Source organism: Mustela nivalis (assembly GCF_964662115.1).
Source record: "Mustela nivalis genome assembly, chromosome: 2".
In the NCBI taxonomy this organism is placed as follows: domain Eukaryota; kingdom Metazoa; phylum Chordata; class Mammalia; order Carnivora; family Mustelidae; genus Mustela; species Mustela nivalis.
Window position 1 is genome coordinate 186771203 of NC_139021.1, and position 25740 is coordinate 186796942.

The following is a 25740-nucleotide window of genomic DNA, read 5'->3' on the forward strand; positions in this document are numbered from 1 at the left end:
CATGCCCACGAGCTTCTCAGCTTGACAAAGGTGCCATGTCCCAGGGGACGCTGGTCAGAAGGGACGCACAGGGACGCCAGCGCCTCCTCTGCCACCTGTAAATCTAAACTTGTCCCAGACTAAGACTGCTAGACCTAGTATACAAAATAGAACTGAGTTTTGTTTATTGCTGCATTCAATGACCTTGCTAAATTCATTCATTAATTCCAATAATGTGCTTGCAGATTATTTTGTATTTTCTATGTTTACAATCATATCACCTGCAAATAATGATGCTTTCACTTCCTCCTTTCCAATCTTTATAAACCTTACTCTTTTTTCTTGCCTTATTGCTCTGGCTAGACTTCTAGAACAACTCTGAACGGAACCAGGATGGGCACCCCCTAACCCTAGTCGCAGGGGCAAGGCTCAACCATCTGCGAGTCACGACGTGAGTCGTCGCTGCTCTTCATCCGAACAAAGCCGTGTTTCTCTGAAGCGTGCGTGTGAGTGAGGACCCCGGCCTGCGCACGGGTCCTACGTCCGCGCTCTCAGGCTCGCCGCGGCGACCACACCTCCCGCGCACACTCTGCACCCCGCACGTGGGGCGGGGCCCGCACACCACCGCCTCCGCGAACCGCAGGCCCCGACGCACCTAAGGCAAAAGGGAGGGGCGCGGGGGCGCCTCCTGGAGCTGGAATGTTCTACGGCTCGCTCTCGGGGCGCTGAAAGGGCGCGGCACATGCGTAAAACCGGGTCGACCCTTGCGCGCCTGAGGCCGGCGGCCGCATCCGTTTGCACCTCGGCGCCAGAGTTTGAAAAGGGCCGCCGTGAGGTTCCGCAGGCTGTCCCCGGTCAGGGCCCCGGCCGGCCCAAGTTAAAGGTGGCGGGCAGGGGGGGCGGGGCGGGGCGGGGCGCGCGGGGGCGGGCGGCGTAGACCCGCGCCGGCTCCGGCTCCCGCTCCCTCTCCAGCGAGCTCGCGTCCTCGGAGCGCGTGTGGGCGGCTTCTCTCCGGCCGCCGCCGCGACCCCGCGAGCTCCGCCGGCCCCGGGATGTTGCTCCGGCCGCGGCGGCCGCCCCCGCCCGCGCCCCCCGCGCCGGCATCGCCAGCCAGCCCGGACCCCGAGCCGCGGCCGGCCGGGGGCGCGCCGGGAACCCCGCCGGGGCGGTCCGCCTCACCCGGCGCGCTGGCGGCGTCCGCGTCCCCCGGGTCCCCCGGCCTCCCCGGGTCGCCCGTGTCCCCGGGCTCGGCGCAGCGCACGCCCTGGAGCGCCCGCGAGACGGAGCTGCTGCTGGGCACGCTGCTGCAGCCGGCCGTGTGGCGCGCGCTGCTGCTGGACCGCCGCCAGGCGCTGCCCACCTACCGCCGCGTGTCGGCCGCGCTGGCCCGCCAGCAGGTGCGCCGCACGCCCGCGCAGTGCCGCCGCCGCTACAAGTTCCTCAAGGACAAGCTCCGCGACGCGCAGGGCCAGCCGCCCGGGCCCTTCGACGCGCAGATCCGCGAGCTCATGGGGCTGCTGGGCGACAACGGACACCGGCGCGGCGGCCGCCGCCGCTCCCCGGGGCCCGGGCGCCCCCCGCGCGGACGCCGCCCGGCCCCCGCCGTGCCCTTCTCGCCCGCCGAGCCAGGTAAGCGGGGCGGGGCCCCGGGAGCGGAGAGGGCCGGGGTGGGGGGTGCCTGGCGCGCCGGCCGGGGAGGAGAGTGGGAGGGGAGGAATGGGGGTTGGCGGCCCCGGGGCGTGAGGGCGGCGGCGGGCGCGCCTCCAGACCCCGGCCCGACGGTCCCGCCGCGTTCCAGACGTCCCGCCGCCGCCGGCCACTCGCGGCCCCGACGCGGACCGGGCCTGGACTCTCAGGTTCAGCCCGACCCCGCCCAAGTCTGCGGACGCCCCTCGAGCTCCCAGCTCCCCGACGGCGCTCTCCACGGCCGGCCCCGCGCCGGGCCGGCCCGAGGACCGCGCGCCTTTCCGCGTTCCGGGATCCCCGCCGCCGCCGGTCCTGGACCCCGCCCGGGAGGACCCAGACTCGCCGCCCAGCCGCCCCGAGGACCACGCGCCCCCGCAGTCCGCGCCCCCGTCGCTGAACGCAGCCCTTCTGCAGACCCTGGGGCACCTGGGCGACATCGTGGCCATCCTGGGCCCCCTGCGCGACCAGCTGCTGACCCTGAACCAGCACGTGGAGCAGCTGCGCGGCTCCTTCGACCAGACCGTGTCCCTGGCCGTGGGCTTCATCTTAGGCAGCGCCGCGGCCGAGCGAGGGGTCCTAACGGACCCCCGAGAGTGAGGCCTGGCCTGCACTGGTCCCTTCTGTAGCACCGTGTTCCCTGTGCCCTGACCCCTCTCTGTGACCCCACCCTACTCCAAATCTAGGTATGTTCAATAAAAACATTGTTAATTTCTAATATAATTCTGCGACATGTGCAGGTCTTGTGCTGGGTAGGACTGGACCCTGCCGGTAGGGCCTGGGCGGCCAGGGCGGTCCCGGGGCTGGGGTGTGCTGGGATGCTGGCTAGGATCTCCCCTAGGAGGCTAGTTTGCAAGGGTCACTAGAACTCAAAGTTGAGGTCCTTGTAACACTAGCTTTCTCAGTCTCCCAGGACTGTGTAGGACCCCTCTGGGAGGGTGAGTGTTCTCTGCCTCCCCTGGGAGTCCTGAGCGGGGGAGGTGGGTGGGGGAGGTGGGGTGCGTGGGGGCGGGGTGGTGGTCAGGGGCTGCCTCCATTGTGCTGCCCCAGCCGGGTCTGATCTGGGCTGCATTTGGGGTGTACCCAGAGTCCCACCTCTGCCCTCGGCAGGCCTGAGCCTCACTGCTGAGCTCGGTCTGGGAAACGACCAGAAGTGAGCAGGAGAGCTAATGAAGCACACCATGGAAAGACACCTTTTGTCCCCAGGGCGGTGATTGCTGTGGGTGGGCCGGGGACAGCCGGATGGGGGCTCTGCAACTTTTTCGACTTTGGTCAAGGACCAGGTCCCAGGGCGTCTGAGAGGACTTGACCCAAACCGCCCCCGGGAGCATTTTTCAAATAGTAATTGCGGCCCCACCCTCCACCAGTCGGAAAGGACAACTGGGTGGGCCGGGAGGTGCTCCCACCCCCAGGGAGATAAGGAAGTAGCCCGGGGCACCTGGCTGGCATCACAATAGAGTAGGGGCGCATTCAGAGACTCCGGCCACAAAGCTGAATGAGGTCTGGGTGTTCTTGCTGGCCTCTGGGATGGGTGGTGGGACATCTCCCCCAAGGCCTTTTCTGGAGATGGAGAGGGACAGACCCAGTTCAACCCTTGGTCAACGGGGATCCAAAAATGGAAGCAGGAGTGGTGTCCCCAACCCCAGAAGCTGTGCGCTGATGTCAGGTCCTGGGGGGCTCTGATACCAAAACCACAGAAGTGACTCGATGTCACTTCACTTGAGACACACCTCTGCTTCATGATGAAGTCCACACTGTGGTCCCTGAGTCTCCAAGCTCCTGTGGCGCGATTCCCACTTGCAGACCTACCCCCCCACACAGCCCCCACTCCTAAAAGGTCAGAGCCAGGGGCTGGAGCAAATATGCCCCCCCCAGGGGGCTAGGCACAATGCCAGGAAGCGTGGGCCTCACTCCAGTCCCCAGGGACCCTCTGCCTTGGAGAAAGGCTGTTTCGTAACTGCAGGAAATCTATGGAAGCCACTCAGTTTGAGATGCTTGGGGTCACCAAGGAAAACCCGTCTGCCTGACTGTGCGCTGCAGGTGGGGTGCAACCCCGTGCCCTAGTCTCCCCCTGCCCAGCTCGCATGGAGCTCACCCTCAGGCACGCTCAGTTCACTGCTGCCCTGAGGGCCAGGAAGTGTCCGTGTCACCTGCGTCCCGACCCTCACCAGCTCGGCCTAGGAAGCTCTGTGGCCCGGGGTCCCTCTCCTCCCCCTCTCCCCGCGGGGCCTGCCTGCCCAGCCCCGAACCTTTCCCTTCAGGAGTGAGGTGTGCGTGTTTTCACATCATGCGGCTCCATCAGGGACCAGTCCTGTCCAGGCCCTTGTGAGGCGACCTTCTTCTGGTGATCAGTGCGGTGATACGAGAAGACCTCAATGTTAAATATTCTCCAAATAGGCAAAGAACCCTATCGGTGTGGGTGCCGCTGTTTTACGCCCGCCTGTGCCGCACTTGCTGTCTGGAGTGAGCTCTGGCCCCTGTGCTCTCCAGTGCCCAGCTGAGTCTAAAACCCTAACAAAAGTAAACTTCCTTCGTGATTTCGTGTTTGAAATTGCTGTCTTCTCAGTCGCTGTTGTTTATCTGTCCAAATTACCGCCTCTTCCACGATCCTTCTTCTAATTACATCATCTGTGTACTGCTCTACAGATAAACATTTCGGTGTTTGCAACACTCAAACCACTGCTGCTTTCCGACTCTGCTCAGAGGCAGGGCAGGCTCTGAAATCTGCATTTCAAGCCAAAGCCAACTAGCCTTGTGTTTTTCAACTCAAAGCCAACTTCGTGTTCTTTTTTTATTAGTTTTTTTTTTAAGATTTTATTTACTTATTCGACAGAGATCATTATTTATTTGATGGGGGGGAGGAAAGCAGGCTCCCCGCTGAGCAGAGACCCCCCCCCATGCGGTAATCGATCCCAGGACCCCCAGATCATGACCTGAGCCGAAGGCAGCGGCTTAACCCACCTGAGCCACCCAGGCACCCTCTTGTTCTTGACCTATCGTTTTTGCAAAGAACACATCCCTAAAATTCTGGTAAATTTATCTTTCATATGATTTATAAGGAGGTAGGACAGCCTGCTCTATATTCCTTCAGTTTTGCCGGAGGCCGGTGGTCAGCCTGATTACCCCCTCTTTTCCAATGTCAAGGTATCCGTGGTTTCTCCCTCCTGTGATGTCTCCTGGAGGCCAGCCCCTCTGACTACATGATTGGTTCCTGCTTGACCTCCCACAATGTTGCTCTCTATTATGGACTGGAGGTTTGTGTCCCCCAAATGCCCATGCTGGACTACTAACCCCCCTTTCGATGGTGTTAGGAGCTGCAGCCTTTAGGACGGCCCAAGCCGTGAGGGTGGAGCCTCCTCGCTGGGATTAGCAGCTTTCTGAAGAGAGACCGGTCAGCAGAGAAGCGACCAGCTGCTGGCTGGGAGGTGGCCCCCACTGGAACCCTGGTCTCAGACCTCCAGCCTCCAGATTTGGGAGAAAGAAGTGTGTTTAATTCTCCAGCCTCTGGTGCTCTGTTAGAGCCAAGCCCCGGGGCACTTGTCAAATCAACCACACTGGTGGGTTTGGGATTCAGGGCGGAGTCCACTCTAACCTTCCAGAGGTCTTCCCAGCCACCCCCTCACTTTGTTATCGTGGTGCCCACCAGGGCTCATTCACAGCTGCTATCTCCCAGAACAGTCACTTGTGATAATTCTAGAGAAATCCTAACGGTTTTTGTTCTTCCGATTTTACAGGCAACGGCTCTGTCGGTGTCCTCCTCCTGGCCTGGTGCAGACGCCAGCCCCACAGAGTGCCTGGCTCTGTCCCGGTGGGCTTGCCAGGCCTCGTTCCTGGAGGCAGCCCTCCTCTCCGTCACCAGGAGCTGGGGACTCTGTTGGGATCGAGCTGTTGGCCGGCGGCAAGCGGTTCTGCCAGACAGCGAGTGTGACTCTCACCTCCGCGACGGCCACTGGGCCTCGCCTTCCTTCCCTTCCCTGCCAAGTCCCTGGTTCTGAGCGGTTCTTTCACGGGCCCTTCTGGCCTCCCCCAAACTGTCAGATCGCAGAAGGATGAGCGGCACGTCGCACTCCCTGCCGTTCGGAGGAGACCTGATTCGCCCCGCCTGCTTTTGGTTCTGTCCCCCAGGCCTGCCTCAGTACACAGAGCCGGAGGGTCCTGTGTCCCTTGGCCCTGCCGCTGTGGCGCGAGGGAGGGGTTGGGGGTGCTTCTGCCTCATCACACCGGCAGCCCGGAAATCTGACCCCCCACCCACCTAGGTGGGGTCCTGTCCACCCCGTTCCAAACGCGCACCGAGGTTCTTTCCACCAGGAGCACAAACAGGACGTCGGGGGGCTCCAGCGGAGGCAGGGGGGCGGGGGAAGCCCAGGGAGGGGCGTGGGAGGGCCGAGGGGGACTCTCAGGAGCAGGGGGCTCCGGGGCGAAGGCTCCGGGACAAAGAGCGGGGGAGGGGTGGAGAAGGAAGGGGAGGGGCTGCCCGGCTGCCGATCGGAGGTCGCCGAGCGGCGGGCGGTGGGGGCGGGGCGGGGCGGGGCGGGCGGTGGGGGCGGGCGGGCCGCGGGGCTGCTGCTTCCATTTCTCCCGAAGCTTGGGGCGACCGCGCGGGGCCGGAAGGGCAGCGGCGGGGCGGCCGAGGACCCGCCTGTCCCTCCTAACGGGGTGGGCGTGGAGAAGGTGTCCTGGGCGGGGCGGGCCGCCCTCGGCCGAGCGTCCGGGTTGGCCCTGGAGGCGCGCGGGGCGGGGCGGGACGGAGGCGTCGGGGCAGCCGGACACCGGCCCTGGAGCGCGGGCGGACGGCTCGGGTCCGGGAAGGTCCCGTCGCGGAAACGGGGGCTTAGGCGTGAGTCGGGGGCGGGGCTGCCAGGACCCGGGAGGGCCTCCGCCGGGGGCGTCCCCCTCCGCGGCGAGCACGTGCGGGCTTCGGGGGTAGGTCAGTGGCCAGAGCCGAGGCCACCCCGCGGGAGATCCCGACCCCGCGGAAGGCGGCGGGCGCGGGGCTGGGCGGGAGCGACCCAGACGGCGGCGGGAAGGGTAGACCCCGGCGGACACGAGTCCCACCCTTCGGGTGGGGCGGGGTGCCCTGAGCCCAGGGCGGTGCAGGCGGCCGCGGTGGGGGTCGGCTGGGGGTGTGGGCGGGAGGGCGCCCCGACGGAGGCCCCCGCGGCAGGCTGCGGGACGGGAAGGGAGGAAACCGCACGCGCCAGGACGGCGCCGGGCCTCGGCGTCTGCGCTGACCCCCGGCGTCGCCCCCGCGAGTGTGAGCGCGCGACGCACTCGTGCCCGCGGAGGTGCTCAGGCGGCCCGAGCGGTCCGGGAGGGTGACTGACCGTCGTCCGGCTGGCGCGGCCCCCACCTGCGTGGGTCACACCGGCACACGCTGCGGGCACCCGCGGGGTCCGGTGGACCAACTGGCTGGCGCAGACGCATCGCGGCCCCTCCTCTGACCTTTCACGGGCCGGGGTCAGCGCCTGCTCCATCCCGCCGCGCCCGCCGGACTCCGACTTCACCCCCTGCCCGGCCTGAGAAGCTCCGAAGGCGGGGTTGGGGGTGTTAATCCCAGCCCGGCCCGAGGGGCCTTTGATCCCGCAGGGCAGGGCGGGCGCAGAGGCTGGCGGTCCCGCCCAGGCTGGCGCCGGCGCCCCCAGGAGTCGTGGGTGGGCTGGGGCCACCACACCCGCTGGGGTGGGGGGCGGGTGGCACTCGCCCCGGAGGCCGCTCTTGCTGGTCCTTAGGGTCGCGTCCTGAAGAAAGAGGTGGTGGCCCCCTGAGGACGTGGAAGGGGTGCATGACCCCGAAGGGACTCTTCCTTGGAGCCCCACGCGGCCCATTCATGAACGAGGACGCTGTACCGTTTGGGCTCGGGGCTCCAGCGTCCCCTGGCGGCTCTGGGCCTGTGCTGACCACAGTGGGGACAGCCTTTGGGAGGGCGGAAGACCGTTCTTCAGTCCTTTCTGCTGGAGTCCTTCTGGAGCAGCACAGAGGAGTCCATACTCCCAGCGGGCAGACACCCCCCTTCTGTCCCTGGAATCCAGCTCTATGGCACCAGAGTGAAGTCGAGGGCAGGGTTGTGGGGAGCCACTAGGTATAATCTGAGAGGGAGTGGCCAGTTGGAGCCAGCAGGGGACTCCCTGTCTGGTTGAAGTCCTCATCCAGGAATACCTGCCCTCCAACCCTGCTGGACATCTGCTCCGGGACGACCCCCCCCCCCAAGGAACACTAATGTGGACTCCCCCGACTTGAAGCAGGTGTGCACACCTGTCATCTTTGGCCCTGCAGACGCCCACGGGGTGGGAGACCAGGCGGCTCCAGCTAGGGTGCTCAGCTGGGAAGGGCCAGCCCAGGTGGGGGTTGGGGGAATTGGAAGGATGTGACCAGTTCTCAACCTCCACAGGTCGCCTAACTGGTGGCCACAGCCCCGCCCCTCTCCAGACATCTTGGAGCCGGGGGAGGTGTGAATGGCCTCCTTTGTGCCTCTGAATTGAAGGCAATTAGGTGCTACTTATCTGGGGGTGGGGGGAGGACTTAAGCCATCTACGCCTACCAGCCTCGCCAGTCACTCCTCCTGAGCTTATAAATGCCCCTCAGCTCTGCTGAACCTGCTGGGGACCCTGTGTCTAACCCCCGTCATTTGTCCTGGGAACGTTGCGGCCAGCCCCACAGCCATGTCTCCCTCCACTGCCCTACCCAGGGGCCCCAAGCCATCCAGGTTTGGCTCCGTGGACTGGCTTTCCCAGAGCAGCCGTGTGGGGCCGTCACACACCTCCAGGCCTGCTGAAGTCTCTTGGAGAAGCCTCCCTGCTCCAGTAAGGGTATCCAGCAGCAGGGAGTTCCCTCAGACTGGGGGCACGGAGGAGAAGCCCTCAGAAGTGTCTTCACGGGGAACGCCCACGGCTGGTAGGTGTGGGGCTGGGCGGGGAGGTTGCTGCCTTCCCGGACTGGGACGGAGCCAGGGAGGCTTCCGGGGGAGGCCTTTGCAAGTGGGGACATTCTTAACAAGGGCTGGGGTTGGAGGTTCCAGCTAACCCCTCTGGCCGGCAGATGACTTGCTCTGGGAAGCAGAAGCCACAGTGGAGTTTTTCCCCCCTCAAGTCCCTTGGGGGCAGCTCTTCCCTGCCCACCTCTTCTGGCTCTGGGCGGGGGAGCCACCGCATCCTTGCTGCAGCTCCCCACTGGGAGCCGGGACCCCCGACATTCGCCCTTGCGGCTGGATCCAGTTCTGCAGTATGTCGTTGGGGCCCATTTCTGCAGGAGTCCCAGGGCTCTGGACACGCGTGTCTTAACACTTGTGAAAGCTGTCCTGTTCAGAGGGGTCGCTGTGGATCTTGACGCAAAGCTGGGCGCCTTGGCGTGGCATCCACATTCCTGCCTATTCACAGTGGACCTGGAACCTTATGGGTCTGGGACCGCCCTGCTTGCCTGTGCTTGGGGATTCCCAGTACCTTCTGTGCTTTGGCTCCGAGGCTTCCTGGTGACTTCCTTTTTTTTTTTTTTTTTTTTTTTTTAGATTTTATTTACTTATTTGACAGAGATCACAAGTAGGCAGGGAGGCAGTCAGAGAAGAGGAAGCAGGCTCTCCGCGGAGCAGAGAGCCCGATGCGGACCTCGATCCAAGGACCCTGAGATCATGACCTGAGCATAAGGCAGAGGCTTTAACCCACTGAGCCACCCAGGGGCCCCTCCCCATTTAAAAAAAAAAAAAAAAGATTTTATTTATGTATTTGACAGAGATGACAAGTAGGCAGAGAGGCAGGCAGAGAGAGAGAAGAGGAAGCAGGCTCCCGGCCGAGCAGAGAGCCTGATGCGGGGCTCAATGCGGGGCTCAATCCCAGGACCCTGGAATCATGACCTGAGCCAAAGGCAGAGGCTTAACCTACTGAACCACCCAGGCGCCCCTCCTGATAGCTTCCTAAAGACTGTCTTAGCCTTGTACTTTGCTGATGGGGGTTTCTCAGTCTGTTTGTCTTTGTGGTGTAATCATTGGTTTTAGCTTTAAAGTCCTATGTAGTCAAAGTGGGGTTGATATTATCTTTTTTTTTTTTAAGATTATTTATTCATTTATTTGAGAGAGACACATAACAAAAGAGGGAACACAAGCAAGGGGAGCGCTGAGCAGGGAGCCTGATGCGGGGCTCGAGCCCAGGGCCCTGGATCGGGACCTGAGCCGAAGGCAGACACCTAACGACTGAGCCACTCAGGCGCCTCTAAAGTTTTCATTTTTGAAGAAGTTTAATCTTGCGGAAGGATTTTATACGTTCATGAAGTAAAATTTTAAACTTATCCTTTGCAACCAGTATGCCCCCCTCTCAAAAAAAGCCAGTCATCCTGCGTCCAAATCCTTCATGCTGACGACTCACCCCACCCCCGCCCCCCAGGCAAAGCCCCACGTGTCCTGCACACTCCAGCTAAGTGTTAGAATTAGTTTTGTAAGATCTGCTTCCTCCGCAAAAAGCCTGTTGGCATCTTGGTAAGTCGTGCTTTGAAGAAAGAGGGGTTGCGCACCTCACCGTGCGGTGCCATCCACCACCTCCTGATTAAGAAATCGGACAGGCGCTGTGTAAAGTGTCTGACTCGGGTCCTGACCTCAGGCCGCACGAGGAGTCGGCGTGAGATTCTACCTCTGCCCCGGCCCCTAAAATAAATAAATGTAAAATTAGAAATTAGTCACAGATTCAGTTGGTGGCAGGGGAGCCTGGGATCGTCGCGATGAAGGCTCTGTGCCCTCAGGGCCGCCCCTGCAACCTGGGCTCCTTGTGTGCAGGCCAAAGAAACTGCTCCCTGTAAGGATGGGGTCCACGTGCACAGGCCGAGGCTGACGGGCTGCACCAGAGCTGTGCTGTTGGGAGGCCGCGCTCACTGTTGGTGTCCCCAGACTCCACCCATGCTCAAGCTGGCAGGGGAGGGCAGAGCTGCCGCCTCCCTCCGCAGCTGTGCCCAGTCACGGTGGGACGGCAGAGCAGAGAAAGCCACCTGAGCCGGGAGGCCTTGCTCCTGCGGGGACTCAGGGCCCTTCCGTTCCTCCCCAGGCTGGAGCCGGGAGGCAGACGCCCTGCGGGCTCCCCGCGTGCGCACGGCCTTCTCCGCAGAGCAGGTCAGCACCCTGGAGAGCGCCTTCCAGCACCGCCGCTACCTGGGCCCCGCGGAGCGCCGGAGGCTGGCCCGGGACATGCGGCTCTCGGAGGTCCAGGTGAGGGGCCGGCCGGGCTGGGCGGGTGTCCGGGAGCTGCGGCGACGGTCGCCCCTGCTCTAATCGCATTTTTCCCGCAGATAAAAACCTGGTTTCAGAATCGCCGCATGAAACACAAGCGCCAGCTGCAGGACTCCCGGCTGAGCAGCCCCTTCCCAGGAGCGCTCTGCCCGCCGGTGCCGCTCTGCTCACCCCCCTCTGCCCTCGGCAGTGGCTTGCAGCTTCTGTGCCCTTGGGCATCCCCACTGGGGCCTCCCGCTCTGACACAGCCCCCTGCCTCCATGTGGGTCCCACGCCAAGTGGATCAAGCCTCCCTGGCCTTGGCGTGGGCCCCAGGCCACAGGCTGCCTCCAACATTCTGCCTCCCAGACCCTGGGGGCCAGGCGCACACACTGGGTCCAGCCCTGTCCAGGGGACCCTGGAACCAGTGTGCCCTGCCCCAGACCGGGGATGCCTTTTGAGGAAGTGTGATAAGCCAGAGGCCTGGGCTGGAGTGGGAGCTGTCCCACCCGGAGCTGGTGCCTGCGGAGCGGCGCCCGGCAGCTCACTGGAGAGCTGTTCGCGGTCTGTTACCGTTCACAGTGACGCGGGTGTGAGCTGGGCACCCAATCCACGGGCTGGACCTGGAACCCTGACCCACCGTAAGGTTCCGGAGGGCTACAGTTGAAGACATTCACTGAATACTGCTCCAGGCTTAGTTTAAGAATGAAATGATGGTTCGTGAACAAAATCAAAAGACAAGTGGACTTGATGAGTGTCGGGCTTCTAGTGCGTGATCAAAGGGTAATTTATTCATTATAAAGTGTTGGGAAAAGTAAAGATTCAGGGGTCCCTGGCTGGGTGGAGCATGCAACTCTTGATCTCGGGGCTGTGAGTTCAAGCCCTGCATTGGGCGTAGAGCTTAAAAATAAAATCTAAAAAAAAAATTAAGAGGGAGACTTTCTTGTGTTGTGTGCTTACAAGCTTTGAGTGGAAACCAGGAGGGATCAGAGGAAGTGAAATGTTTGTTTTTATCACTTTGGGGTTTGAGTCCCATGTTAACAGTGACCCCAAAGCTGGAACCAGGGAGGAATGCAGAATGTGTGTCTGCCCACTGCCCCAGCGGAAGTCAGTGGGCTGAAAACCTCTGCTGTGTGTCAGAGCCCATGCAAGCTGGCCACAACGCTGGGTTCCTCTCGTGGCCCTTCTGCTTTTTCTTTTGGCCAGAAAAACGTGGGGGAGCCGGCATCCAAACCTGTGTATGACCTGGCTCGAGGGCTCAGCCTCTCCCCAGTCCCTCTGGCTGGGCTGGCCCGGGCTCCTGGGTGCCTGCCAGGAAGAAGGCCGCCACGGGACACAGAGCTGCTCTGCCCAGCTCCAGCAGCAGGAGTGTGGGCCTCCCAACAGACCTGTCCAGGGGCAGCAAAGCCACAGGCCCGTTAGAGACCACAGCCTCAGCCCTCTTGTGGGGACAGCCACTATGCCATCACTTGCGGTCTCTTTGCCGTCCTGTCGGGCCCTTAACTGAGGATTTCTTGGGGAGTCAGGGTTTTCTTCAACACACACTGTTGAGCTTCGTGTGTTTTCCTCTTTGGTTCAAAAACCCCTAACTGGATTCTTCCTTTCTACACCCCTAAAAACGCAAGCATCTGGTTACCTTCTACTTCCAAGTTGCCCAGTGTTTCCAAGGGAAGCTGAGAGTCACAGTGTCTTGGGTTTCCTGTGTCCTCTGTCCGGTGTGACCGGGGCATCTGTGCTGTCTCCTCTGCTCCCAGGACCCATTCATCCTGCATTGGGGCATCACGTGTCTGGAATATCAGCTCGCTTCTGGGCAGTGGACGCCCCTTCGCCTGGTCTCCCCTTCACAGCCAGCAGTCACCTTTGGGCTCAGGGGTGGGACTGACTGGTGGGACCAGGCTTCCTAAGCCCCTCCCCACGCTGCTTGGACCACTGGAGGACACCGGGCCCCCCTCAGCTGTGACCAGCACAGGAGAGCTGGCTTCACCCTCTGGCTCAGCACAGATGGAAGCACATGTGGAAATAGTCTCGCCAAAAACCTAAATTCCAGTTTACAGAAAATAGGAACTTCACCATGGACCCCAGTTGGGGCTTCTCTGAAGTCACTTGTCCGGGGACAGGGAGCCGAGGCAGCGGTGGCGACCTCTGGCTGAACCACGGGAAAACAGCAGGATTCCCGGCAGGGTCTCACCAAGGGCCTGGTGGCCGTCCGTGGACACGCAGCCTGTGCCCTCAAGCTCTTCTCTAAAACCACAGCAAGTGGCCACTGGGGACGCTGGGGCGCTGGCTGGACTAGAGGCAGGCCCCAGGCAGTGACCCCCCACCCCACCACCCTGCTAGCAGAGGCTGTCTGCTGCCCCCCACCCCACTCTGCGGTGTCCGTGGGGACCCTGCACTCCCCCAATGGTGAAAATGCACACCTCTTATTCTCTGCACACGTTCTACTCTGTGGGTCCTCAGGGCGAGAAGGAGAGCTGTCCCTGGGACCCCGTCATGGCCCAGCAGCCACAGTTGTGAGAGGATGACCTCCATGGCAGCAGCCCAGCCCCGTAGGGCCCTCAGTCCCAGCCCAGGCAGCTCTGCAGGTCATAAGGCAGCAGCCCACCCAGGTCCAAGTGGTCGGTCGACAGGGAGCCCCTCCCCCCAACTCCGCAGTGCTGGCGTGAGGCCTGTGACCCCAGTCAGCCCAGACCCCTGGGAAAGCCACAGCCATGCTGAGGGATGGCCCTCCCGGTACCCTGGAGCCAGGCCCTGTCCACCATGTCCACACCCAGCGCGGCTGGGGTACCTGCTTTCTTGTGGCACTGTGAAGGGTCGCGCCAGGAGCCCTCCCCGCCGCCCCGCCGGGACAGAGCACCAGGAGGGGCTCCGGGGACTGCCCCACCCTGCTGCGGCCCAGCCTATGCCTTCCCCTCCTCCAGGAGGCTGTGGGCTTGGAGGAAGGAATGATCAGATGAGATTAGGGGACAGGCCAGCTGATAAAGGGGGCCTGTAATTGCTCCCTTTGCTGGGCCGATTAGCCGACAAAGGCCCACGATGGTTGTGGAAGCGCTCGGTTCCCGAAGGCTTCGGTCCAATTCTCTACACCAGGAAGTTAAGACCTCCTGGGCCGAGGGGCCCCCACCCTGACCCGCGGGGCTGTGGCCGATTCCCCGCCCACCCAGCCCACCCCCTGCTCCCAGGCACCCTGGGGACGCCCGCCCGAAGTGGCCGGGCCCTGCTGCCACTCTAGCCCGCACCCGCCCAGGACCAGGTCAGCCGCTCACGTCCATGTCCAGACATTTCCTACTAAGTTCCTCTGAGACCAAGATGATTCCTGTGCGACCGCCCCCCACGCACTGGCAGTGAGAAGCAGCCGGACTGGGCAGCTGCAATCTGAGCTCTGGCGCTCAAACACGATCACACCTAAGTTCATGTGACATTAGCTTTATTGACATTTCTGATCAGAAAACGAACTCACCATTACAAGGAGCAGAAATCGCCATGACCCGCCCCCACGGCACCCTCCGCCTGCCCCAGCCTCCCACCCACGGAAGCCACCCTCGTGGGCCTCCCGCCCCCCCCCCCCCCCGTCCTGCTCCTACAGCTTCTGGGACTCTCTCGGGGGCACGCCAGGCCCTGGGGGCAAAGATCAGCCACGGTGGCCCCTCGCAGACACACAATCCTGTGCTCTGGCAGGTGGGCCTGCGGAGAGACGCGGGGCCCCGGAACAGGGCATGGGAGCGGAGAGACGCGGCCCCCGGAGCAGGGCATGGGAGCGGAGAGACGCGGGCCCCGGAGCTGGGCGTGGGAGCGGCTGGGCGGTGAGGAGGACCTCGATGCTCCATTTTCCCATGCCTACACCTCTTCAGGCCAGACCCGCAAAGAAGTATATGCATAGGAAAAAGGAACAGCGAGCAGCTTCCGCGGTCCGGGTCCTGGGCGAGGGTTCCTGCGAGCAGAGGCCGCGGAGGTTGGCGAGGAGCAGGGAGGTGGCGAGGAGCAGGGAGGCCGCGGGTCCCCGGCGGTCGGCGCCGACGCGGAGCCTGGGAGCACGGAGGAGAGCCCTTCTGCTGCCGCTGGAGCTCTGCCTCTGCCGGCTGGTCTGCCCCATTTATGGGAGGCCGCGACCTTGGGGCCCACAGAGCAGCGGCAGTCACATGTGATTCCAGGCTGAGCCGTGCCAAGGAACCCGTCTACTCCCGCGCCTGTGAGATTGGGGCACAAAGACCTGCTCTGAGCAGAGCGCTGAGCCTGGGCCCAGCGGGCGGGCGGTGGGGCCATGGGGCCTGGGGGCTGCCTCCTGGCCAGCCTTATCTACCAACGTGCTACTCTGCTTGCGTCCGGCCCCGGAAAATGCACATCTCTACCCTGTCCCTCCCTTCCCTGCTGGTGCCCCTGAGCACTGAGTCCCAGACCCCCATCCTGGGGAGAGTCCCCCCAGGAGTCCTGAGGATGGGGGAGGGGACAGCTCTCCCTTGACCTCACACACCCAGGGGACAGCTGAGCAGGGACCCAAGACTGCCACACAGAGACACACACACCTGTGACACACATACCACAGGAGCCCAGGGGACAGCCCCGGGGCCGGACAGACCACACACCCCCAGGGAACCCAGGACACAGGTGGAGACCCTCCTGGTTCAGACTTGGCCCCCACCTCTGTTGCTCCCCACAGTCACAAAGTTCTGTGAACAGAGTTGTGGACACTCCCCCATGGGGACCAGGTTGTCCTCCAACTCGGACAGGCACTGACCAGGCACCTGCTTCCACACGGCAGGAGCCGAGCTGCCCTGCATGCCCTCCGCGGCCTGGGAGCACCTGCCTAGGAGAGGGGTGGTGTTTGTGCGAGCACACGTGTACACACAGACCCTCAGCGGGAGCCCCCACCCCAGCCTCTCACCAGGCTGGCCTCTAGGTGGGCAGGGGCAAGACCCTCAGGGGCACAGGTGGACACGTGAGGGAAGCCGGGAGAGAGCACGGCCATCGGCCTCCCAGGAACACGCGTGGGCCCTGCTGCCTGGCCGAGGCCCTCCTGACACGCCCCACTGTGGCCTGGGCCTCTCTTTGGAACAGAGCATTTGCAGGCCCAGGGCCTCGGTGGGGGACAGTCCCCGGCGCTGGCCTCAGGCCCTTGCCTCTGGCTGATGGTCACAGAGGCACAGAGCCCAGCAGCTATGGTGGCAGGGACAGTTGCTGGCCGGAGAGGGAGTCGCCTGCTGAGTTTCGGGTTGACGGGGGGCCCCCTTGCGCCCCAGTCCTCCAGCCCAGTGGTGGCTCAGGGGCCATCCCTTCTGGCCACTGTTCTCTGTAACTCCACAGGGGTCCCGCTTGGGTCTGGGGTCAGATTCCCCCTCAATCCTGCCGCGGAGCTTCTGGGAAACACACTGTCACCCTTGACCCTGAGCTCCTGAAGGTCTTCAGGAGGGGAGGAGGCAAGAGGTCAGGGAGGAGACAGACAGAGACTGGGAGGTGAGGGCAGTGGGGTGGGGACAGACCGTGCCCCAGAGCGCTGGGCCTTCTGCACTTGGTTTCCTTAAACTTGTTCTCCTGAGTGTAAGTCCACGCCTGCTCAGGAAAAAGCACTTCCAGAGTCCAGAAGGGTCTAAAGCGACAGTGTCCCCCAAGGCCCCAAACCTGCCCACAGCTGGGTGTCTCCGGCCCCCTAGGGTCACCTCATGACCCCCTGGCCTGCCTTTCCAAGCTGGAGGAGCCCAGGGGCTTCCCTTGGGTGGGGTGGCCAGTCCCCCACCAGCTGGGAGAGAGGACCAGACAGACCACTGCCTGCATTTCCCTAAATCCCCAGAGAGCCAGCGGCGACACCGCAGATTCTGTGCCCAGGAGTCCCCTCCGCTGCTGGTCAGAGGGAGGAGCTGGGTGCTCTGTGGGGGGTCCAATCCCAGGAGCCCACCTGGCTGTGGCCCCTGGACAGCCCGACGCTCGGCGCGTCAGCTCCCGCAGTTATGAGCTTGGTGGTCCCGGAGGTAGAGGAACGGACAGAGGGACAGCGTCAGCCGCGCAGGTTGGGGGAGCCCCCAAGCAGGGGGACACTGGGGCTGCCCAGCAGGTGCACCCTGCCTGCCCACCCTGCTCAGCGCTGCTGCCGGCCCCCTCCCTGCTCTGAGCGAAACCCAAACCTGGAGCAGGAAGGTCGGGCCCCAGTCACACGGGGCCACACGGCCCAGACCCCGCCTGTCCAGGGAGACTCCAGGCCAGACTTTTCAGCATGCCAGTACGCTGCCCCCCTCAAGTGGTGAGGACAGCTCTGGTTGGGAGACACCGAGGCTGGATTCCAGGGAGGCCAGAGCCCTGTGGGGTCTTCGCAGCACTCCTGGGTCCTTTAGACAGACCTCACCCCCAGGAAGCCTTCCTGTTGGCCAGCCCCTCAGAGTCCCTGTAGGCCTGGGCACTGTCCCTTGGTCCCTGTCACCTGGGGCAGGAACCCCCTGCCAGGTCCAATTAAACGTTGGGCTCCGTGGACCCCAAGAGCAGCCCCTACAGCTCCAAATGCCCTGGGCCTGGCCCTCCCTTGCCTACAAGACAGAAAATATCCTTGTTGGCCCTGGCAGTGCTTGGCTCTGAGCTGCTGGGCGATAAGGGGTGGCCTTCAAGACGACTCGCTCCCTCCCTGTGCTCTATTCCGGGTGGGGAGGGGCTCTCCCACAGCTGTCTGCTCAGCTCTGGGGGCTCCCAACCCCCAGAAGGTAGCCTGCTGTTAACTCTCCAACCCCCAGAAGGTAGCCTGCTGCTAACTCTAGCTGGATTCTCCCTGTCTGTTCCCAGAGAGGGTACCCCACTGGTCTGTCGGATACAGAGCTTCCAGTCTTGCCTACCCTCGCCGCCCCGGCCTGTCTACGCCCCAGCCTGCCAGCAGCCCCCAGCCTGCCCTGTGCTGTCTTGGATTCATCGCAGTTCTGGGCTGGGCTCCGCAGGCTCTCTCCGTCCCGGTCAGGCAGGGCGGACCGCCCTCCACAGAGGAGCTGCCGAGGCCTAGGTCAGGGTTCGTCACAGCACCACTGCATGGCTGCCTCTCTTGGCCTCAGTTTCCCCACCTGACAAAGGATGTGCTGGACATGGTCAAGCCCTCTGGAGACATGAAAGGTTATGTGCCCACCCCCGGGTGCCTACCCAGAGGACTGAGAGCCTTGGTCCCTAACAGACTAGAGTGAGGACATCCTTTCACAGAGGTGTGGGGAGCAGAGGTCAGAGTCCCAACAGAAACTGCTCATTGATCTGGCTTGGAATTGAGCTGGGTGTCCTGAATTTCGATTTGCTAAATCTGGGGTCCGGACACCCTGGTCTATGACCTGGACCAGGGCTGAGGCAGTGGACTAACAGGAAGTCAGTCTGGGCCTCCATCCTCGCACTGGGCTGGGAGAGGCAGAGATCCCTGCGCTCCTGGGGCTTCCCCGAGGAACCTCAGTCGGAAGGTCCTGTGGCTCTGGGCACCCATGGGGAGCCATGTGTGGGTGCCAGGTCCCCGGGACATGTGCTCCAGGCCGGGCCAGGAGGGGCTGTGCCCAAAGGCTGTGCAGGAGGACAGATGGGCCTCTGGGAATGGATGGGAGCGGGAAGCAAAGGGTTAAGCCTGGCTTGGGAGGCCCCTGCCTCTCTCTGCGTCAGGGTTTCAAGGCTGTGTCCTGTGCCTCCCTCTCCGGGGGAGATAATCCGGCTTCTTGATATTTTCTTTCTCCCTCCCATACCGTATCAGAACACTGGCCCGGCCACGGGATCTTTCCTCTGCCCTCCAAGGCCACTGTGCACAAACCCCTCCCAGGGCACCCTTGGCCTTTCCAGGACCACCCCCAACCCCCACCCCCAGAGGAACTGTGGCCCTTTGTTAGGACTGCTGACCAGGCAGCCTCCAGCCTCCAGCCCTTGGGAGCCCCTCCGAGCTCCTAGCCCGGAGCCTGGGTCTTTGGGCTTGTCCCACAGACGTGCACACACATTCACACAAGCACGTGCGTGTGCACACTCCACACTCACGCTCCTGTCTCGCCCGCACACACTTGGCCCACGCCTCTCCCACCCAGTCGCCTGGGGTCTAGACACCCAGCTCAGCCCCTGTCCCCGGCTACTCACCCTAAGCCCGGCTCAGTTACCACCAAACATGACCTGGCAGCCTGGGGTCTCGCTCTCACGGCGGAGAGGGCTCTGCCCCGCAGGTGCAGGGAGGGGGCCTGTCACCTTCCAGCGTCCCATCTAATGGCCACTGCCATTCCTCCAGGGCCTTCTGGGTCCCGGGCCAGCTGCCCCACCGAGAGACCCCCTTCCTCAGGCTCTGGTTCGGGAGGCCCGAGGGTAGTGCAGGCCCCTTGGCAGGAGTCTGCGGGCCAGTTAGGAACTGGGAATGCTGCGGGCCAGACTGCCAGTCCCTGCATCCGTCAGCTCTAGCTGGGCGTGTGGGGCCCTGGGCCTTGGCCTCACTTTGTTGAGGGGGAAACCGAGGCCCGGGTTGGCAAGGTGAGCCTAGCGTCCAGGGACATGGGCCAGGCGGGGTCGGAAACAAGTCTCCCTGCTCCAGGCCCTCCTCGGGAGGCCCCCTTCCCACTCTCCTTGTAAACAGAGAAACTGCCTCGCTGGGCCGGTGGGAGCTGGAGGGTGCCCCCTGCCCTGGGTGGGAGCGGGGGAGGCTGAGTGGACCCTGGATCTGGAGAAGGGGCTGGGCTGGGGCCAGCCTGTCCTGGCTGCAGGGCTGAAGGCCACGGGGCGAGGAGCTCCGTGACCTGTGGCTCTGTGCCATTCTGGCTCCCGGAGAAGAGGACCAGTCCCAGCAGTCAGGGCGGGGGACCACGGGCAGGGGGAGCCAAGGAGGGTGCCCGGGGGACCGAACGTGGGCTTGCACACATGTGTGCACCCGGAGTGTGTCTGCGAGTAAACGTGAGCAGCGCTGGGGCCGGGCCCCTGAGTGGGGAAAGCTGGTGAAGGGCGCGTTGGGGACGGACGGGGTCAGAGGCCTCCGGGCCTGGAAATGTGTGTGAGCAGAGCCCCTGCTTTCTTCCCCACGGGGGAGTGAGGACACAGTGAAGACAGAGTGACCGGCTGGGGCCAACCAGGACACTGGGCAGAAGGGGTCTGGGAGAATCGGAAAGTTCGGGGCGATGTGCGGGAAGGGTGGGCCCTTCCTGAGACGCTGGCCCCCCCAGGTCCCAGGAGTGGGAGGCAGGCGTGGTCGTGGTCTTTGAGGAGAGACCCACTGAATCCCAGCCCTCAGCCCTGCTTTGTCACTCCTGGGGCCAAGCCTGGAAGGGTGGGCTTTCCTCTGGGAGCCCCGAGGGCTCAACACCCACCAACCAGCTGCCCAGCATGGGCCGCACACAGGGGGCAGGGTGGGCAAGCTGGCACCACGCCCAGCAGGGTCAGGAGTTGAGGGGTGGGTCTGACACAGCCAGGCGATGGCCACAACCTCCGCCCTGATCCCACAGCCGCTGCTCCCCAACTCAGACCTGCCGTTCCCTCCCCCTGCCACCGGGGGGCGGGAGTAGGCAGAAGGGCCTGGACGGTCCACACCCCTCCCCTGGGGCAGGGCAGCGCCCCCCCCCCCCCAGGTTCTGTGTTTCCTGGTCAGGTGGGGCCCGGAGGCAGGGGATCAGATCTCTGCATCTGCCCCTTAAGCTGGGAAGAACCAGCATTTTCCATGTCTTCCCAGTGACAGACCCTGTTACTGTGGAAATGGAGAGCGAAATGGAGAAGAGATGACCGTGCATGGCCCAGAAGCCATCACTGGTCCCTGCACTGGTTTCCGACCAGCCTCGCTCCCAGGCACCCCTTCACCTCCTTGGGGGGCCCTGCCATGGGGCGATTCCCAGGCCTGGGGCGCTCTGCAGGCACCCCGCACGGAGGACAACGGGCTCAGGAGGCTCGCCGCCCCGCGAGTTCTCCTCCTGAGTAGTCCCCGGCGGCTCCACTCCCCGTCCGCGCATTCAAACTTTGATCTAAACTTTGTTATTTTATTTATTTTTTTTTTTAAAGATTTTATTTATTTATTTGACAGACAGAGATCACAAGCAGGCAGAGAGGCAGGCAGAGAGAGAGGAGGAAGCAGGCTCCCCGCCAAGCAGAGAGCCCGATGCAGGGCTCGATCCCAGGACCCTGAGATCATGACCTGAGCCAAAGGCAGAGGCTTTAACCCACTGAGCCCCCCAGGCGCCCCTAAATTTTGTATTTTAAGTAAATTTCTAAAGTTTTACAAAAGCAGGATGTCCAACAGAGCATTTCTAATCATCAGTTCACGTTTTCACACCTTCTGTGCATCCTTGAGTGTTTTTTCCCTTAAAAAATGTTGAGCTACAGGGACGCCTGGGTGGCTCAGTGGGTTAAGCAGCTGCCTTCGGCTCAGGTCATGATCCCAGCGTCCTGGGATCGAGTCCCACGTAGGGCTCCTTGCTTGGCAGGGAGCCTGCTTCTCCCTCTGCCTCTGCCTGCTATTCTGTCTGCCTGTGCTCTCTCTCCACCCCCCCCCCTCTGATAAATAAATAAAGTCTTAAAAAAAAAAAATGTTGAGCTACAAAATACGGGCACCTGGGTGGCTCAGTCCTTCGGCTCAGGTCATGCTCTCAGGATCCCCAGATCGAGCCCCACGTCAGGGGTCCCTCCTTAGCGGGGAGCCTGCTTCTCCCTCTCCCTCTGCCCCTCCCCCTGCTTGTGTACCCTCCCTCTCTCTTAAAAAAAAAAAAAAAAGTTACAAAATATTTAACCCTGCAAAAAGATATGCAAAGTCCTAAGCTGTGAAGGAACTCTTCGCACAAACCCGAAGCTGATACCAACTGTCCCCAGCTCAGGAGTGCAACCAAAGCAGCTCACAGTGTCTGAGCCCCACGCGAGGCCTGGACCTTGGGGTTTACATTCTGCCTGGGAACGGTTTTATGGACGGCACTTTTAGCAAAAGCCTCTCTTTCCCTGTTTTCTGGAATTCTGGCCGTGTTTCATCAGTGACGCTGAAGACGTTTGTTACAAGGCTTCCTTCACCGCCAGTCCTGCTGGCTCCACCTCCAAAGAGCAGGACTTCTCAGACCTCTGGGGCTGTCTCCAGGGTTTCGCCCACCAGGCTTGTCTGGGGGGCCTCCCAGTCCACAGGCCCCAACCCACTGGGCTCACAAGGCCCTGACAGAATGCTGAGCCCCTGGCTTGCCCAGCACCTGCCAATGGCTCCCACCTTTCTCAGGGCAAAGTCTCCCCAAGTCGCAACCCACTAGCCCGCAGGCCATAGGACAAGAGCCCTCTGACCCTGGCTCTTTGCCCCAGGGCCTTTGTACCTGCTGCAGTTCCTGAACCATCAACCTCATTTTCTTCCGGTCATTTCTTCTTCCTTGACCACACCCCTCTACAAGGCCCTGTTCTTATTTCTCCATTCCCTGCCCCATTTCTGGTTGGTACCCCCACACCCTACCCTGCCTGTGGTTCCCTCCCTCGGCCCTGCCAGGAGTGTGGAGATGCCCTCTCTCTGCTCTAGGAGTGCTTGGGGGCTGAAACCCGCAGAGAGGGTCTTCCTCCCTCGCTTCCAGCCACTGCCCCTGGCACCACACGCCGCCTGAAATGACTTTTTTGCCTGAACGGAAGCCATCAGGAGCTTGTGGAGCCGTGAGATTCCTGCCCCCCCCAAGGTGTGTCCAGCTCAGACCCGCGCAGTACTTCCCCAGACTCTGGCCCTCCCCGGAAAACACAACTGGGAATGGAAAAGTGGGTGCAAAACTACAAAGTTGGATCCGTTGTTTCACAATTCATCAAAGCATAGACTCCTGCGGCAGGGAGGGGCACTGGGCGGGCCGGGGCTCCCCGTGGAGCGCGGACCAAGCTGGGCCTCGCGGTCCGGCCCACCGCCCGCTCCCCCAGGCCCCCATCCCGCGGCGGCGACCTCACAGGTTTCCGGCTGAGGTGGGAATCCCCAGGCCTTTGGGGCGGGAAGGGAACGGGGAAGCCGGCCTGCTGGTCACTCAGGTCCAAAGCAGCAGTGTTTACAAGCCCCGGCGGTGTGTTGCCCATTTTGGAGTCAAGAAAGCGTGATTCCTGCACAGGCCACATGGGGTCCCCCCCTCCCCCGCACAGGCCCCCAGGGGTGGGGTGGGGGCGCTGGGAGTGAGGCCCCGCCCGCCCCGCCCCCTGCCACCTTCGCTTCCTCCTTTTACAAACGAGGAAGTGGGCTTTCGAGGCCGAGGCGCCCCAGATCTTGGCTGACCCTGGGCGGGGGCGGGCGGGGCGGCAGGCGCGGTGAGGCCGCGGGCGCGCAGCGTTCCTGGGCCGCGGGGTCCAGTCCGCGTCCGCATCGACACCTCCGTGCCTCCCAGGGCTCCCCCGACCACGTCGAGGAGATGAACTAACGCGCACCGAACGGGCTCCCCGCGTCCACCGCCTGCGGTCGGGCCGGGTCGGGCCGGGGCAGGCGGGGGCGCGCCCCCAGCGCGCGGCTCGGGGACAGCCGGAGGTCGCTGACGCGGCGCGCGCAACGGCTTTGAGCGGCCAGAAACCCGGGTCGGAGCGCAGGGGCTGCGTGTGCGGGAACACGGGCGCCCGCACGGCCGGGAGCGTGTCCGCGGGGCCGCTCGGGGCCTCCCAGAGCCTCGAGGCTGTGCGAGGAAGGCCTCGGCCCTGACGGGGAAGCCGCCGGCGCGTCTGCGCTCAGACCCGCCGTGGGCCCTCGGTGCTCCGCCTCCATCTCGGACACAGGAGTGAAGGTCTGTGTCACACGGAAGCCCTTCCGCAGGCACTCACTTGCTTCTAGCACTTTCTGCGCACAGACGTCACGGGCAGGAACTGAGGTCTGCTGGCCTGTACCTGCCCGCCCTCTGCTTCCACAGAAGCAGACGTGACCTGGAGGAAGAGCCGCGGCAGGGCGGGGCTGGCCTGGCTTCTGATTTTGTCCTAAACTTACCCCAGGCTAAGTCCCTTGTAGGGTTACTAGCTGGGGTCCCTCATGCTTCCTCCCCGAGGAGGCCTGGCCAGCAGCCAGCTCGCCACCACGGTGAGCCACCGTGAGCCCCCATGAGTACCGGGCACTGAGGCAACTCTTCCACATCTGCCTCCTGGGGCGGGGGGCGGGGGGAGAGGGGCACTGGAGACCCAGGCCCGAGCCCACACTCCGTGCAGAGCGTGCAGAGCACCGCACCTTCCAACCTGCTGACCACTGGCGGGAGCCCCTGAGGAGGGCGTGAGAGGCGTCACACCCTCAGCTGCACCCCAGGTTCTAGGAGAACCCGAGTCCTGTGAGCGCAGGGGTCGGTGGTCCCCTGAAGAGCCCCGGTGGCCTGAGGTGGGGGCCCCTAGACCCAGGATGAAAACCCTCTGAGTTTGTGGCACTATGCTGGTGCCCCGCCTTCCTGGAGAAGGATCCAGAAGCCACTTGGGCCTGAGATTGTGCCAGCCTGGCCATGAGGCTACCCTAGGGGCCCAGGGAAACAGAATGAGGTGGGGAGGGCCCACAGCAGCACCCCCATGGCTCACTTGTCAACTTCATCCTGGCCCCAAGGGAACCCCAACTCTGCACACACCATGCCCTCCAGGACCTGCACCCCCAGCCTTTTCTGAGTGGCACCCCAAGATGCAAACACCCTGGAGAGGGCCTGAGGGGGCCCTCGTAGCCTTATCTCTGCAGGGGGCTCCAACCCCACCCCACCTCCTGACCTGGGGGTCCCATGTGAAGTACCCTGGCCAGCACCCAGGTTTGGCTCTCAGTCCTCAGCCCCACAGAGGCTAAGTCCTGTGACACTTTGGCCACCCAAGGTTGGCCACCCAAGGTCATGGGTGCTGCTGGGCCAGAGGGAGCCCCCCAAGGAACCATCATTGGGATTTCAATTTTGGGGTCTTTGCTGGGTTGGGGCTTCCTTTACAGGGCCTGGAGGGGCGAGCGCAGCCCACGGTCCTGCCCCCTATGGGGTGTGGCTTGGTGGCTTCCCCATCACTGCCCCGGGGGTGGGGACAGCTGGGATGGCTCTGCTCACTGCCAAGAACTCAGAACCCACTGTGCATTAACCTAACCACCGGGTCTGCTGTCCAGGGCAGGGGTGAGGGGAGTGTCCCTCGAGGAGCTGGGCTGGTCGGAGGGGTCTTCAGGCCCTTGAATCAGGCCCTCCAGAGATGGGGTCTGATGGGCCCCGTCTCCTCCCGAATCCCAGACTCCCACCAAGGGCTGCTACTCATTCCAGCCTGTGCTGGGGGCACAAAACCAAGCTGTTCCTTCACACAGGGTGGGGCTCACACCCCTCTCCCTGCCTGTCCCCCCAGCCCTCCCCGTCCTCCCTCCCCAAAGAGGATGCCGTGGGCCTGCTGGTCAGCAAGCCGGGCCTGCGTTTGGAAGTGGCCCCTGTCTCCAGGCACCATCACTCCCCAGGCCACAATCCCCAAGCTCCATCCTCTGTCTCTACCCCAAAACCCAGCCCTCAGGGTCACCTCTACCGGGGGGCTGGTGGCATGACCCTGCACTCAGGTTGGCACGGACACACACACACACACACACACACACACACACGTGCGCACGCGCGGGGCAGCTTCCTGTTTCTGCAAGGCCAAGCAGCCTCAGGAGAGCACAGGTGTCTGCTCAGGTCTGGCCCCGGGGCTGGGCGGGCTCCCGACACCAGGAACAAGCACGTGCCCTTTGTCCTCCTGATTTCCACAGACCCCCACAGACCCCGTGGCTCCTCGTTCTCTAGGGAGAGAGAGGTGTAGACCACCTCCCAGACCGCCCCTCCCAGGCCCAGCAAGAGCAGAACCAAAACTCCGGGGTGTGTCTGGACGCTGCAGGGCAGCCCCAGTGTCTCAGGCCATCCTGCCACCCCAGCGCACTGGCCCCGTGGACTGAAAGGGGCCTAGCCAGCAGAGAGGAGGCCATGGCAACGCCTGGTCCTACGTCTCCAGAGCCAAGAGGAGGCCCCAAGCCATCCTGTGGGATCACTGTGGGCACCCAGGACCACGCAGGGCCGGCAGCCAGC

At 63.2% G+C, this 25740-nt stretch overlaps 2 protein-coding genes across 2 annotated transcripts; both read left to right on the forward strand.

Moving 5' to 3' along the window:
• Positions 1 to 863: 863 nt before the first annotated feature.
• UTF1 (undifferentiated embryonic cell transcription factor 1) lies at positions 864 to 2328 on the forward strand. The gene is made up of 2 exons (XM_082721593.1): positions 864 to 1608; positions 1778 to 2328. Exons 1-2 carry the CDS (start codon positions 1032 to 1034, stop codon positions 2260 to 2262), a joined length of 1062 nt encoding a protein of 353 aa, XP_082577719.1. The 5' UTR covers positions 864 to 1031; the 3' UTR covers positions 2263 to 2328.
• Positions 2329 to 5711: 3383 nt separating this feature from the next.
• Positions 5712 to 11773, forward strand: VENTX (VENT homeobox; the record flags this gene model as incomplete). The annotated part of the gene is made up of 5 exons (XM_082720012.1): positions 5712 to 5773; positions 6472 to 6585; positions 8348 to 8553; positions 10683 to 10843; positions 10924 to 11773. The coding sequence occupies 5 exons, from the start codon at positions 5712 to 5714 to the stop codon at positions 11302 to 11304; spliced, it is 924 nt and encodes a 307-aa protein (XP_082576138.1). The 3' UTR covers positions 11305 to 11773.
• Positions 11774 to 25740: the final 13967 nt, after the last annotated feature.